General features: G+C 35.8%; 1 protein-coding gene across 1 annotated transcript; it reads right to left on the bottom strand.

Moving 5' to 3' along the window:
• Window positions 1-602: 602 nt before the first annotated feature.
• On the bottom strand, window positions 603-2,058 carry LOC133245982 (nucleosome assembly protein 1-like 1). The gene has a single exon (XM_061413793.1). It carries the CDS (start codon window positions 1,938-1,940, stop codon window positions 1,359-1,361), a length of 582 nt encoding a protein of 193 aa, XP_061269777.1. The 5' UTR covers window positions 1,941-2,058; the 3' UTR covers window positions 603-1,358.
• Between the last annotated feature and the right edge of the window lie 14,440 nt (window positions 2,059-16,498).

Here is a 16,498-nt window from a genome sequence, read left to right as displayed (position 1 = left end):
ACATAAACACAAATGGAAGAAAGGCAGACAGCCTTTTTTTGTGCTCGGGTTTTCTAGTTGTACCAAGGACTGCCCTGGTGGCTCAGACGGTAAAGCATCTGCCTACAATGCAGGAGAACCAGGTTCAATCCCTGGGTTGGGAAGATGCTCTAGAGAAGGAAATGGCAACCCACTCCAATATTCTTGCCTGGAAAATCCCATGGATGGAGAAGCATGGTAGGCTACAGTCCATGGGGTTACAAAGAGTCGTACACGACTGAGTGACTTCACTTTCTTTCTCTCTTTCTAGTCGCAGAGAGTTGGAGTTACTCTTCTCATTGTGGTGGCTTCTTGTGGAGCACAGGCTCTAGGTATGAGGGCTTCCATAGTTGCAGCAGACTGGTTCAGTGGTTGTGGTGCAGGCCCTAGAGAGTGTAGCCATCAGTAGCTGTCACATGCCGGCTCAGTAGTTGTGGTGCATGGACTTAGATGTTCCACAGCATGTGGATTCTTCCCAGACCAGTGGTTGAACCCCTGTCCTCTGCATTGACAGGAGGATTCTCAACCACAGCACCACCACGGCAGTCTAGGAACCACGTTTTTTTTTTTTTTTTTTTGAGAACTAAAATTATATGACATTTTTATTTTAGGATGCAAAAACAAAAATGAGCAAACAAACAAACAACAAAAAACTTGAAATAGGCTTGTCAAATGATGTAACTTCATCCTTTCCATGGAAGCAGAAGGTAAATCAGTACAGGTTATCCTCAGGCCTCATACATCCTGCTTCACTGCTGCTTGCACTCTGCTGGGTTTTGATCCTTCTTTGGGTCATAGTCTGGATCATTTTCCTCATCTCCTTCTTCCCCTTCCTCATCTGCTTCTTCACCTTCTTCATCATAATCATCATCATCATCTTCAATAGCTTCTCCAGTAAAGTATAACACTGATCTTGGGATTATACGCTCACATAAAAAGTGACCAATTTCAAAGTCTGCAGCGAGGATAGCTTCAGAATCATCATCCAGATCTCCACTCTCAGGAACTTCAGGAGGGGCAAAAAAATTAAAGAAAGAGTCATTAGAAACTGTTTTGGTCACAGTACGAACTGTCCCACGTCCCTTGTGTTTCTGCTTCTTCTTAATCATTTTCAAAGTGACATTCTTCCCTTTTTTCCAATCTATCTGGCACCCTGTACAACCCATAATTTCTGGTCCATCAAAAGAAAAGGGATCAGAATCATCTGGTTCTGACCTCATCCTATATGTCTTTGTCAACACTTCATTTGTGAAATATTCATTGGGTTCAAAGTGAAATTCTAAGACAAAACTCATAGGTTGACCAGCATCTGAGAACTTCACTTTAATATCTTTCAAGTGCTACAGAATAGGTTCATCATGTTCCTGAACCATATCACTGAGCAAGTCAACATTCTTAAAAACGGTCAACCAAACCTCAGGAATTCCCTTGGGATCTTCTTTTTCTTCATCCTTTTTCTCATCTTCAATCTTGGCCTTTTCTTTTAGCTCCTCCGAAATTTCATCTTCCTCATCTGGTTTCCATTCACACTCTTCTTCTGTAGGTTCATAAATGGCATTAATGATCTCAAATCGCTTATCAAACAGAGGCTGATAAAGAACAGCATACTTTCTTTCAAGATCATGAACTTCCTCATAGAATTTGGCTTCTATCTGTGCACATTTAACTTGAAGGTTTTTGAGAGCATTCACTCGTCTTTTAACTACCCTAGGCAAGCTTTCAACGTATCCTGTTGGTGTTTCTACCAGACCATCAAGTCTTTCTTGAAGGGCTGCAAGAATCTGAGGATTTTGCATCATCTGAACAGTCAGCTGATGCGCTTTGATTTTTGTTTCTTCACCAGTTTCTTCTTCTTCTACTTCTTCAGCATCATCCAAATCTTGATCAAATTCAGACTGTTCTTTGTTGTCGATGTCTGCCATGTTGTACAAATGCCAAATATCGGTGGCGAGCGCGGGGAGCCGAGCGGCCCGAGCTGCGCAGGCAGTGACTCAGGGCGGCGGCGGGAGGAGCAGGAGTGGAACCACCTTTTAAATTGTATGTAAATGATGAAATGGTAGATGTGGCTAGCAGGATTAAAGTGTAGCCTGACTGGCTCCACAAATTCCTATCTTGGGTATTATATAGATGGAGGTGTTATTAAGTAATATGAGAAATGCAGAAAGAACACTGGGACATTGGTTGAGAGCAAAGAGACAGTAGTGAATGATTGAGTTTGGGTCACATGTGAAACATCCAAGTAGTTATTCACTAGGTAATTTGTATAAATATTTTTCTAAAGTTTAGAATAGAGATCAGGTCAAGAAGCAAATATCTGGCATAGAAAACAGCACACATTTTTAAGAATACAGCACACTTTAAAAAAAAATCCACTATTTAAGAAGTCTTACAAAGACAATACCACAATGGAGGATGGTAAAATATGATTTAAAAATATAAAAGACAAAATAAAGAAGGGTGAGCACTGAAGAATTGATGCTTTCAAATTGTGGTACCAGAAAAAACTCTTGAGAATCCCTTGGACAGCAAGGAGATCAAACCAGTCAATCCTAAAGGAAATCCACCCTGAATATTCATTGGAAAGACTGATGCTGAAACTGAAGGTCCAATACTTTGACCACCTGATCAAAGAGCCTACTCATTGGAAAAGACAACATTGCTGCCAAAGACTGAGGGCAGGAGGAGAAAGGGGTGGCAGGGGATGAAATGGTTAGATAGCATTATTGACTCAATGGACATGAATCTGAGCAAACTCCCCAAAATAGTGAAGGACAGGGAAGGCTAGCTGCTTCAGTTCATGGGGTCACAGAGAGTCAGACACAACTTAGCAACTGAACAAGAAGAAGAAGACAAAATCAGTAGAAAGATTGTCAAAATGTTGAATGGGAAGGGTGACTTGTAGATTTCACTCACAAGAACTCCTCTGAAAAGGGAGAGTGGATGAGAGAAGGGCAGAGAACAAGGGAAAGAATGATTGAACAAGCAGAAAGAATTTTGTTTGAAACAATCTTAAAACTGAAGAATAGATACAAAGTTATTTAGAATAGGAGGAACTTGAACAATGCAGCTGATAGAGAAGAGCACCAATGCAGATAAGCATTCGTGTGGTGCTTCTTAAGAAGAGATGAGATGGAATCAGGAGCCCAGAAGTAAGAATTGGCATCCTTCTGGAGAAGAAGGGGAAGACCTCTCAAGTATTGAGGATAGAAAGAAAATATAACCATAGGGCAATGTAGATAAATTGACCTGTATGAAGGGAGTGAAGTTATGATTGTTCATAATTTCTTGAAGAAAAATAGGGTGTAAGCTTGTAGGGGTTGAGAAGAACAGGTCTGAGTAGATGGATTAAAGAAGGCAATGAAAAGTATGACAAGGAATCTAACAAAAGATAAGAAAGGTAAAGAAACACAGTATTGTACATTGTTAATTAGAAATTGACTGACGATGTTAAATTCAGTATACAAATTCAGCCCATTCCATCTATCCAAAGGCTAACTGTATATGAAATGGGCTGTAATGTAATGGCTTAGAAAACCTAAAAGGGAACCCTAAGCAATCTGAAAATTTTGAGAAAATGCTTGAAGATGTAAAACAAATGGAATTGAATTACAGGAGAAATGGAAGAAAGAATATTGTAGCTAAAGTAAATGAAACATATAAGAAAAAACAAGAAGCATAGCAATAATTACCTTACCCCATCTTACTCCTAAAATAACAAGTTTGTTCTCAAAATCAAAGAACAAATAGTAATGAGAGAGCAGCGTGAGTGACCATTTCACTGTACAATATTTTGTTTGGAAAGATTCAATCTCAAAAGATAAAGATTGCATGATTTATAAGATATCCTCAATAAAAAAAAATATTATTTTATACAAGAATCCTTTTATAGATATAAAATTATAAAATCTCCTGTAAGTTCAAAGTGAAATTTTTAATTCAGAGTGTATTAAATACAGTTAAAGCTAAAATAATATCTAGTTTAAAAAGGATTAGATGTATGGTAGAGAGAATCTCCTCTAAAAGAAAACATGAAATTTTATCAGCTTTTAAGAATCATTCAGATTATTGTTGCTCAGTCACTCAGTCATGTCCGACTCTACAACCCCATGGACTGCAGCATGCCAGGCTTCCCTGTCCTTCACCATCCCCTAGAGCTTGCTCAAACTGATGTCCATTGAGTTGGTGATGCCATCCAACCATCTCATCCTCTGTCATCCCCTTCGCCTCCCACCTTCAATCTTTACCATCATCAGGATCTTTTCCAATGAGTTGGCTCTTTATGTCAGGTGGCCAAAGTATTGGAGCTTCAGCTTCAACATCAGTCCTTTCAATGAATATTCAGGGTTGATTTCATTTTGGATTGACTGGTTGGATCTTCTTGCAGTCCAAGAGACTCTCAAGAATCTTCTCCAACACCACAGTTCGAAAGGCATCAATACTTCGGCTCTCAGCCTTCTTAATGGCTATATGAATGGTCATTCAGATAGATCAATTTAAAAATTTCAGAGACAAGAAAATATTGCAAGAAAATTTTAGATGTTAGCAACTATCTTGGATCATTATCTTACACACTAAAAATGAAATCTGATTCTTATAATTTCCTTCTTCAAAAGTTATTATCTCTCCTGCCTCTAGAAGAGTATTTTTAACTTTGATTTCTTAGGTTCATTAAGAAATACTATTATACTTCATATACTTTACATACTATTATATGTAAAAATAGTACATATTTATGTTTTTCTGTGCAAAGAATGCATGGACCTCCCTAGTATTGTCAGGTATTTGACCTGCACTAAGCACTCAATGGAGAAGGCAATGGCACCCCACTCCAGTACTCTTGCCTGGAGAATCCCATGGAAAGAGGAGCCTGGCAGGCTGCAGTCCATGGAGTCGCGAAGAGTCGGACACGACTGAGCGACTTCACTTCACTTTTCACTTTGATGCGTTGGAGATGGAAATGGCAAGCCACTCCAGTGTTCTTGGCTGGAGAATCCCAGGGACAGAGGACCCTGGTAGGCTGCCATCTATGGGATCGCACATTTGGACATGACTGAATCGACTTAGCTGCAGCAGCAGCATCAGCAACATATAATGGAGTTAGAAAAATTTAATTTCACCAAATTATAGATTTATTGTCCACTTAAAATTTGAATGAAATCAGTGAATGGAAAAGAAAAAAAAAAGTTCTCATCTTATAATGACCACTGCTTTTAAATAGCATTGTTTAGATCTATGATTTTTTTTTGTATAATGTGTATGTAGCAGCACTGTGTATTTTGGCAGTGCTATACACTCCCTGTTATATCTCATCACAAAGTACATAATACCTAGTTGTTCCATTTTTGATGATGTTAAGAATGATCAGAGGAATTGGGAAACTGAGACTCAGGTACAAGCCATGCCAATTAAATCTGCATATCCATGGCTGAGAATCCTCAGTGGTTTTTAGAATTCACCAGGTAATGCTGCTATGTGACAAAGTTTGGAATCCAGTGGATCAAAGTGATGCTAACTTAATCTATGTATTTACTTAACTCTGTTTTAGTATAATGATCATTGCTTAGATAGTCCCTTGGACTGCAAGGAGATCCAACCAGTCCATCCTGAAGGAGATCAGCCCTGGGATTTCTTTGGAAGGAATGATGCTAAAGCTGAAACTCTAGTACTTTGGCCACCTCATGCGAAGAGTTGACTCATTGGAAAAGACTCTGATGCTGGGAGGGATTGGGGGCAGGAGGAGAAGGGGACGACAGAGGATGAGATGGCTGGATGGCATCACTGACTGGATGGACGTGAGTCTGAGTGAACTCCGGGAGTTGGTGATGGACAGGGAGGCCTGGCGTGCTGCAATTCATGGGGTCACAAAGAGTCCGACACGACTGAGTGACTGATCTGATCTGATTATTTTATCATGGTACACAAATGATGGCTTTTTAAAATTCTATCATTATTTCTGAGATCATTTGCTGGACTTTGATAAAGAAAATTTTCTCATTAACTCTTTGGTTAAGGTAAAGTACAGTTTCTACAAGAAATCTAGATAAAATTTGTCATATTTATCTTGACTTTCTTTAGAAGTGGTTGGTAACTATAGTCTATGTACTGTATATGGCCCATGCCTCTTTCTGTGTGGCCCATAAGCTAAAATTATTTTGTACATTTTTCACTGGATATTAATAAAAATAAAGGAGAACATGCAACATTAAGTAGACTTTTTGAAGAAGAAGGAGGAGGAAAAGAAGAAGGAGAAGGAGTAGGAGAGGGAGAAGAAACAGAGACTGAATGTAGACCCTAAATTCTAAACTATCTACTTTGTGGTCTTTTACAGGAAATTTGCCACCCCCTGGTTTAGAATAAAGAGTGTGTGTCCTAGCAAATCACCAAAGGTAAAGATAAGCAGTAAGATTTTTAAAATATATATGTACTCATGAACTTTAATATAACTTGTGGTTTCAATCATTGCAGTTACTGTTTTCTTTGACACTGTAGTTTTCCTAATATTAAGCAGTGGGAACACATTCAGTGGTTTCCTAGTTTTTTTAGTTAGTTTTGTTTGGAATGTTACTGGGATTCCAGTGATACTTGATAGCGTCCTTTGTTTCTGGCACAAGATGTTCCAGGACCATCTTGTACTTTTCTTGCTCTAGACTTGTAACCAACCATTTCTTTAAGAGTTTTGGTTCCTTTTAGTGGGGCATCATAATTAGAGATCCAAACCTGGGTGTTAGTGGTGCTAATTACTATTGAATCATCTATGTTTGTAGACTAGCTTGTTATTTTCCTATGCTTTTTCAATGAATGGAGTTTGAAAGTAGTTATTTGTTTTAGAAATATAAAAATAAAGTATTAAATCTTTCTGATATTCCAAAATAATTTATAAAACTATAAATATTTTTCATAACATTTGATTTTATTCAATATCTCTTTTGTGTTGAAATCTTAAGTGATAATATCAGCATAATTTCTTCTTTTATCTATAATATGTTTAAAAATAATACTATTAATGAATATAGTTAAAATTATGTGTCCTGTTTTATGTGTATTTTTGTTTAAAGACACATTATTTAATGTGTATGGTTGTTTCATTAACACTGAACTCAAAGCCAGCAGCACTATTATGTATCTTAAAAGTAACTTTTCTAAGTTACAGATACATTTTCTCTGTAAGGCAAGTAATAGCCTACTTGCACTTAGGAATACTAGATACCACTTTAGCACTATGCTTGGGGTCCATTTTAAACAGCAAATTCACCACCAAAAAAAAGCACAAAAATGTGGACAACACACACTAATGAGATGGTGACGAGAACACATATTTATAGTACCTGAGCTAAAGCAAGGCAGTGCATCACCTTTCTGACCATCACTGAGAATTTGTACATTGGGGAACTCAAAGAACATGAATGGTTGTGAAAGATCTGTGAGTATTGATTTTGTGGTTACAAATAAATTATAGCAACTAGACAGATTCTCAAATATGGAATCTGTGAATATTGTGAATCTGTATGTGAAAGATTCACAGGTAACATATAAATAGGGAAGAGATATGATATAGGAAGTGTAGGAAAAGGTTATATCAGATTGACTCCAAGCTTGGAAATTTTAACCTGGAAGAATCTATGAATGAGACAAGAGCATTACAGATTTTATGCTGCCAAGTGATAAGACTGTAGTTTGGTTTTATAATGATCACTCTATTTATGTGGTGGGGGAGAGAGGTGTGGTGAGAAAGAAGTTAGAGACAGATCCAAAGCTATAACACTAATCCTGGTAAAAAATTGTAAGACCTATCTATAGCAAGGAAGTGGCAGTGGCTCAGTGTGAAAGGGTGGACCTGAGGACTGACGCAGTGAAAGAGAAATAAAAAGGAGGAGTCAAGGCTGACTTCATGTGTGAGAGGTATGCCATGTATATCCCTCTTTATAAAGAGCCAATTTCTAGAAGAAAAACTGGAGAATTAAGTTTAGTCAGTGTAGGGGAGGACAGTTTTTTCTTTACTCTCTTAGTGCTTAAAAGTAAACTGACATAAGACAGATTAACAGAAAAAAACCATTAAAGTTTTTTTCTTTTAACATATACATGGGAACCTTTACCAGAAATACGAAGATTAAAAAAAGCAGAATTAAAAGCTTACACTGAGTTGGACAAAAAGTAGTAATCTGTGAAAATGTGACAAGGCAAAGGGACTTAGGCTGGGGTAGTTAATTGATGGAGAAGTCACCAGGAGGATAAAGATTAGTTTAATAAGGTTTGTGAAAATTTTTCTTGTTTTTTACCTCCCATCCTTGGTAATGAGAATGTTTCTTTCCTTCTGATATAGAGAGGACACTTTTTACATAACAATTTCATCTACTTTTAAGAAAAATAAGGAAAGTCAGAGTGTCATTCTTGCATCTGATGCTTTTCAACTATATTTGACTCAAAATAGTCAATATGCCAGAATGGCATATTTTGAGATAGTGCATTCTATGCTGCTCCACTATGTTGAGTTTTAGTTGCCTATAAGATATCCAGGCATAGATTTCCAGAAAATACTTAGGCATATGAATTAGCCTTTCAATGAAATTAAGTAATGACAACTGCGCTGAGGGCTGAGTTCAAAAACAAAACAAAAACAAAATACAACTAAGAGGTTGAATGATATGGAAAAGTATGTGAAAGAAGCAATTTTTTAAAAACTGGCCAGAATGTTAAGAAGGAAACATAAGGTGTTTTCATGGAAGCTGAACAGGAAAGAATTTCAGCAAAAAAAGTAGGTAATGATGTTAATTGTAGTAAAGAAGTTAAATTCAGAAAGGCATCCAAGAGATTTGTGGAGAAGGCAATGGCACCCCACTCCAGTACTCTTGCCTGGAAAATCCCATGGACTGAGGAGCCTGGTGGGCTGCAGTCCATGGGGTTGCTAAGAGTCGGACACGACTGAGTGACTTCACTTTCACTTTCCACTTTCATGCATTGGAAGAGGAAATGGCAACCCACTCCAGTATTCTTGCCTGGAGAATCCCAGGGATGGGGGAGCCTGGTGGGCTGCCGTCTATGGGGTCGCACAGAGTCGGACACGACTGAAGCAACTTAGCAGCTGCAGCAGCAAGAGATTTGGCAATTAGGAAAGACTTGATGACCCTATCAAAGAGAGTTTTACTGTAATGAAAGCCAAATTGGTTTAGATTGAGAGGGAAACAGGTGGTAAAAAATTCTAGGCAGCCTGTTTATGACCAAGCACAAAACAGGCTTCTCAAGGTTCGAATCTCAATTGTGCCACTTGAAAACTGTGTAGATTTGGAAATTAGTTCAGAGTCTCATGCTGTTGTTTTGTCATCTGTTTGATAGATTTGATAATAGTACTTATAGAATATTGTTCTGAAAATAAATGAGTTAATGCACTTGTGTTTAGAATGTTGGCATGTGTTTGTATGCATGCTTAGTCACTCTATCGTGTCCTACTCTTTTCGACCCCATGGACTGTAGCCCACCAGACTCCTCTGTCTATGGGATTCTCCAGGCAAGAATACAGGAATGGGTAGCCATTCCCTTCTCCATGGGATCTTCTTGATCCAGAGATCAAACCCAGGTCTTGCAGGCAAATTCTTTACTGTCTTAGCCACCAGGGAAGCCTAGAATATAGGCATAGAGTATGTGATTAATGAACTAATACATTGTATTCTGACCCTACATTTTTATATTTACTAAACACTGTTAAAAAAGACAACAATCAAAAGGAGCCTCTATATAATTTTCAATCTATTCATTGAAAACAGAAGACTTGCAAACACTACAAATATCTTTAAAAATTGGGAAAGTCCTTGTTTACTATTAAGCAAAAACAGACTGTAGAAAATTTGTTATACATTGCAGTTTCACAAAACCAAAGTTTATTTCTGACTTTGAGATCAAGTTCTCTTTAAAGAATCTTTACAATATTTCTTATACATATTTAACTTTAGCGTTTATCATTTTAAAGTGTATTTTGTACCATACTTTATAATGTTTTACATCTTAGTTCTACTTAGGCTTAAAAATATATTAAATTTCTGTATTAAAAAATTAGTAAGAAGAAAAAAATGTACCTTTATTTTATTTGATTTCCAATTTAATCAAAATGTTATGTTTTATTTATTTATCCTTTCACATCATGAAGTGTTGAAAATTTTTTAATGTTGTGGCTTTCTTGGACGTTGCATTACCATGAAACTGCAATGTTTTAAGTGTGAAAGCATTAGAGTCTCAAGTTTGATTTGGCAGGAATACTTTTCTTTGGCAAAACTTCAGCTTCAAATATATACATGCCTATTTGTGGTTTCTTATGGTTTTAGGCCTCTGGGGAGAAAGAGATTGGCTTAATATGGTTAAAAATATCTTTGTGGATTGCTGGCAGGTAAAAAGGGAAACAGACAAGAAAAAAACTGACTACATAAAGGATTCTCAAAAGATGTCCCCAAAGGAAAAAAAAAAAAAGTATTCTGTTAACTATGTTAAACAAAATACCCATATTAGGTATAGTTCATACTTGACAAAATTGTGCTAGATATTTATTTTAGCTAGATTTGCCTTGGTATTAATCCCAGCTATTCAGTTTTCTATTTCTGGAACTTAACTGTTAGAATTGTCTTTACAGTAGAAAATGTCTCTTCTCTCCTGAGCAATTCACAGTTGTCTCACCAGATCCTCGAGCTCAATTTCCCCAAATACATAATTATCAGTTCTCTACTATCATTTCATTTCCTCCTATATGAGTCGATTTTTATCATTTTGGAGGGTCCAGGATTCCTTTCATTGTTCTAGCATAATTCAACAAAAAGTTCTGGGTAGCTAATATGTGCTGTATATTATTTATATGTTCTTGTGACTGAGAAATGAGGAAAATATGTACGAAGATCCCAGTATGAGACCTTCAACTTAGAGAACAGTCAAGTCTACAGTACTTATTTGAAGTCATTATAATCAAATATTTCTAATGATAACAATTAATTAGAAGGCTTAAACTCTCTTGAAATCAGAAAATAAAGCCACACACTAGAAGTGAAAGCAGAAATAAGTAGATGTGAAGTCTTTAGGGAATAATGTTCTCATGGCATTTACAAAACTATAAAAAGACCAGTAAAGCTGGAGTTTGGTGAAGGAAATGGTAACCCACTCCAGTATTCTTACCTGGGAAATCCCATGGACAAAGGAGCCTGGTGGGCTACAGTCCCTAGGGTCACAAGAGCCAGACACAATTTAGGGACTAAACCACCCCCACCAAGGCTGGAATTAAAGCTTGGTTGGAAAGCAAGCATTTGGGATGAATATGAAGATGAAGGAAGGGGTTATACTATGCAGAACTTAAAACTTGTTAACGTATTTTTTGAGTGCTTTGTATAGATATTGTTTTAACTTTACTATTATTTAAATTCATTCAGTTGTCATAATCATTTCATAGTGTTGATATATACACAGTGTGACTGTATAGTACTCCAGTCATATTTTTTGCTGGTAGACCCCTGGAAACAAAACACAGATCAGTGTATTCTTTTGTCTTATTCTTTCAACTGTGATTGAGTTGTTTTTAAAAGACAGATTCTCCTGCAGTGAATAAATATAAAAGCTATAAACATTTTTTTTAATAGCTATTGAGAGGCATTAGAAAAGTACCTGAAGGCAAACAGGACTTGAGGAACTAGGTTGTTAAGACAGGACATAAAGATAAGTCCTAAATTCTTCACTGATTTTAAACCCAAGGTGTTAGCATATGTATAACTTAAGCAGGCTGATATGTAACTTATACAGGCTGATCAGTAGGTCAGTGCTTTTGTTAAACTGAAGAAAGTGGGTAGACAAAACAATGGAGTTGAGGATTACAAACTGTTTCTACAAATTATAACTACAAGTTATAACTAAAGGGCTGACATCACAAAACAAAACTATAGGGAAATAAGTGTGGAATCGTGCCATGCTTTTTCTGGAGTATTTCCTAATCCCTCTGTTGCATAAGGTAAGTGACCAAGAAGCCAAGTTAAGCAGAAGAATCTGAAAAACTAGCACAACTTCAACAGGAACATAGTGCTTCTTTTTCTGTTGTATTCACTCACTTTTGTGTATTCTTTAGATTCCACATATTAATGATGTCATACAGTTTGTGTCCTTCTCTGTCTGACTTGTTTCACTTAGTATAATGAATGCCCTCTAGTCTATCCATGATGCTGCAAATGGTAAAATTTTGTGTTTTGTATAGTTGAATAGTATTCCACTTTCTATATAAACCACATCTTCTTTATCCTTTTTTTCTGTTGGACACTTAGGTTGCTTCCGTATTTTGGTAATTGTAAATAATGCTACTATGAATAATGGAGTGCATGTATCTTTTCAAATTAGATGTAAATTAGAAGTAAAAACCTGTCACTGTTTGCAGGTAACATTATACATTAAAAAAATATATATCCTACAGATGCCACCAGTAAATGATTTGAGCTTAACAATGAATTTGGTGAAATTTCAGGATACACAATTAATATACAGAAATCTGTTGCATTTGTATATACAATGAAGTATCAGAAATTAAGGAAAGAATCTCATTTACCACTGCATCAAAGAGAATAAAATGTCTATGAATATAGCTACCCAAGGAGGCAAAAGCCCTAAACTCTGAAGAATGCAAAACACTGATGAAAGAAACTGAAGACAATGCAGATGGAAAGATACACCATGTTCTTATACTGGAAGAATTAATATTGCTGAAATGACCATACTGCCCAAGGCAATCTACAGATTCATTGCAATCCCTATCAAAATACTAATGAAACTTTTCACTGAACCAGAAAAAAATGTTCTAAATTTGTATGGAAGCACAATAGGCCCAAAATAGCCAAAACAATCTTGAGAAAGTAGAACAGAGCTAGAGAAATGACTCTCCCTGACTTCAGACTACACTACAAGCTGAAGTCATCAAAACAGCATAGTACTGGCACAAAAGCAGACACATAGATCAATGAAACAGAATACAGAGTCCAAATCCACACACTTATGGTCAATGAATCTGGGACAAAGGAGGCAAGAATATACAATGAATAAGACAGTTTCTTCAATAAGTAATGCTGGAAAAACTGGACAGTTGCATGTAAAAGAATGAAATCAGAACAATCTCTAACATCATATACAAAAATAAACTGAAGATGGATTGAAGACCCAGATGTAAGACTGGGTACTATAAAACTGCTAGAGGAAAATAGAAGTAGAACATTCCTGATGTAAATCACAACAATATTTTTTGATCCATCTCCTAAAGTAAAGGAAATAAAAGCAAAAATAAATGAAAGACCTAGTTAAACTTAAAAACTTTTGCACAGCAAAGTAAACCATCAACAAAATGAAAAGACAAACTCCTGAATGAGAGAAAATATATGCAAAAGGTGTGACTGATTAATATCCAACATATATAAACAGCTCATGCAACTCTATGTCCAAAAAATAAGCAACCGAATTAAAAAATAAGCAGAACAATTGAATAGACTTCTTCACTACAAGGAAATGCAGATGATCAACAGGCACATGGAAAGATACACCTCACTAATTATCAGGGAAATGCAAATCACAACCACAATGAGATATCTTCTCACACCTGTCAGAATGGCTATCATCAAAAAGAACACAAATAACAGATATTGGTAAGGATGTGGAGAAAAGGGAATGCTTGCACACTATTGGTGGGAATGTACATTAGGCAGATGCTGTGGAAAACAGTATGGAGCTTTCTCAAAAAAGACTAAAAATAGAGCTATCATATGACTTAACAATTCTACTTCTGGGTAAATATCTGAAAAAAGAGAAAACAATAAAAGGTAAGATTCTATAACTAAAAAATAATTTGTAAAAATTTAATGAAGGTATTTTTCTCTTTGAAAATAGTTATCTGTCTCCATCCCTGTGTTACTAAAAAAAAAGTACCTCATGATAAAAGATTGAAAGCAAATGAAAGATGTTTTCAGGGAAAAAACAAAACAGAGAATTTAGTTTAAGCAGAGGCTTCCCAGATGGCCCAGTGGTAAAGAATCTTCCTGCCAATGCAAGAGCCGCAGGAGCCCCAGGTTCAATCTCTGAGTCAGAAGATCCCTTGAAGGAGGCAACCCACTCCAGTATTCTAGCTGGGATAATCCTGTGGACAGAGGAGCATAGTGAGCTAAAGTCTATGGGGTTGTGAAGAGTCAGACACGACTGAGCATGCACACACTTCTAAAAGAGCTCTTCAAGTAGAGGGAAAATTACCTATAACAAAAGCGTAATATTTGCAAAGGAAGAAGAACATCAGAATGAGGAAATAAATAGGCAAATGTGAATTCATATTGATTGTGTAAAATATTATGAGTCAATATATTTTAAAAAGCACAAAGAACAAAGAGAAGTAAAAGAAGATCTTACTAATCTAAGATCCCTGCACTGTCTTAGAAATGATGAAAATACTAATGTACATTACACTACAGGAAGTCAAGGATGTATATTGCTATCTCCAAAGTAACCATAAAGAAGTTGAGAGAGTATCATGATAATCAGAAGAAAATTGTTAATAAAAGATGAAGAAAGGCAAAAGAGATATAGTAAAATGGATATAAAACCATTAGCTGTAAAACTAAGTGTATCACTAATTGATTACAAGTAAATAGATTAAAAAGTACCAAGAAAAGAAAAGATTGCCAGATTTCATTAACAAATCAACAATTACGTACTGCTTAAGGAGATGTGTGTGAAATCTAATGATGTAGAAATATTAATTTTTTTTTATATTTAAAAGTTTATTGTATGAACACTACCTGCAACTACTAAAATGTTGAATAGCCATACAATAACAGACAAAGACTCTGGCAAGAAACATTACTAGAGATGAAATAGATATTTAACTGTGATAAAAGACTCTATCGAGACAATATGAAATCCTAAATGTGCTTATATCTGATAGCATAGTCACAAATTATATAAAGCAAAAATCTATGTAATTATAGAAACATAGAAAAGTCAACAATTATTGTGGAAATTTTTAATAAATATTTCAAATAACTAGTACAAGATATAGAAGATATAGATTTGAATAACACCATTAACAAACTAGCTCTAATTAACATGTATAGGTTCCCATGTCCAATAATTGCAGCAAAATGGCTATTTTCGAGTGCAAATGGAACATTTACCAAAATGCTGGAAGGAAGTCTGAATACATTTCTAGGGATAAAAATAATAGAGAATATATTTGTAAACTAATTGAATTAAACAAGAAAGCAATAGGAACAAGATGACAAAACTATTACGTAAACTTTTCAAAGAATGTAAAAAGAGGGGAAACTGTTATTCTTCATGACATGAGCATAAGCATGATACAAAACCCTGACAAGAAATACATCAATAGAAAGGGAGGTTATGAGTCAGTGTTTCTCATAAGCAACATCACAAATGTCAAAATAAATATTTGCTAATTGAATCCAGATATATATATATATATATATATATATATATATGAGAATTTCTGAATATTCAGAAACAAGCAATTAAAGAATATATTCTTAATGTGAGATAAAACATCTGCAATACAAAAACCTTCAGAAAATGTATACCACATGACCGAGCAATTCCAACCCTGGGCATTTATCTGGAGAAAACCATAATTTTGAATAGATGCATACACTCCAATGTTCATTCCATCACTATTTACAATAGACAGTATAATATATAAAATAGATAATTAAATGAGTACTTATTGTATAGCAAAGGGAACTCTACTCAGTGCTCTGTGGTGATCGAAATGGGAAAGAAATCTAAAAAAGAGTGAGCACAACTGATTCATTTTGCTGTACAGCAGAAATTAACACAACATTGTAAAGCAACCATACTCCCATAAATACCAGAAAGCGTGCATACTTAATTTTTTTGAAAAGAAGACATCTATATTTTTGAAATACTGGAAATATCCCTCACACTCCAATTTATAAATAAGGCAAGAATATGCTTTATCATCATTTCTACTGATCATTGTTCTGAATATCTTAGCCAGTAAAAAATAAGAAAGGTAATTTTACTACTAAAATAAATAAATTGGAAAGGTTAAAGATAAAGATTAATATGAAAATCAAATGTATTTCTATGGTGTTATGTATTGATTACATATTTGTAAACAACTGCTGGGAAAGATTGAGAGCAGAAGGAGAAGAGGGCATCAGAAGATGAGATGGCTGGATGGCATCACCAATGTGATGGACATGAACCTGGGCAAACTTTGGGAGATGGTAAGGAACAATGAAGCCTGGTGTGCTGCAGTCCACGAGGTTGCAGAGTCGGACATGACTGGGTGACTGAACAACAGAGAAGAACCTTAAAAAGTGATAATATATACAGCATGTCAGTAAGATATTTACAATTTCCCAACATTTAACCTTTATATTACTTGCTGCTGCTGCTGCTATTGCTAAGTCGCTTCAGTCGTGTCCGATTTTGTGCAATCCCAGAGATGGCAGCCCACCAG

The sequence above is a fragment of the Bos javanicus genome, chromosome 4 (assembly GCF_032452875.1).
Source record: "Bos javanicus breed banteng chromosome 4, ARS-OSU_banteng_1.0, whole genome shotgun sequence".
Lineage (NCBI taxonomy): Eukaryota > Metazoa > Chordata > Mammalia > Artiodactyla > Bovidae > Bos > Bos javanicus.
The sequence above is the reverse complement of the archived record's forward strand: the minus strand, read 5'-3'. Positions and strand labels throughout refer to the sequence as shown.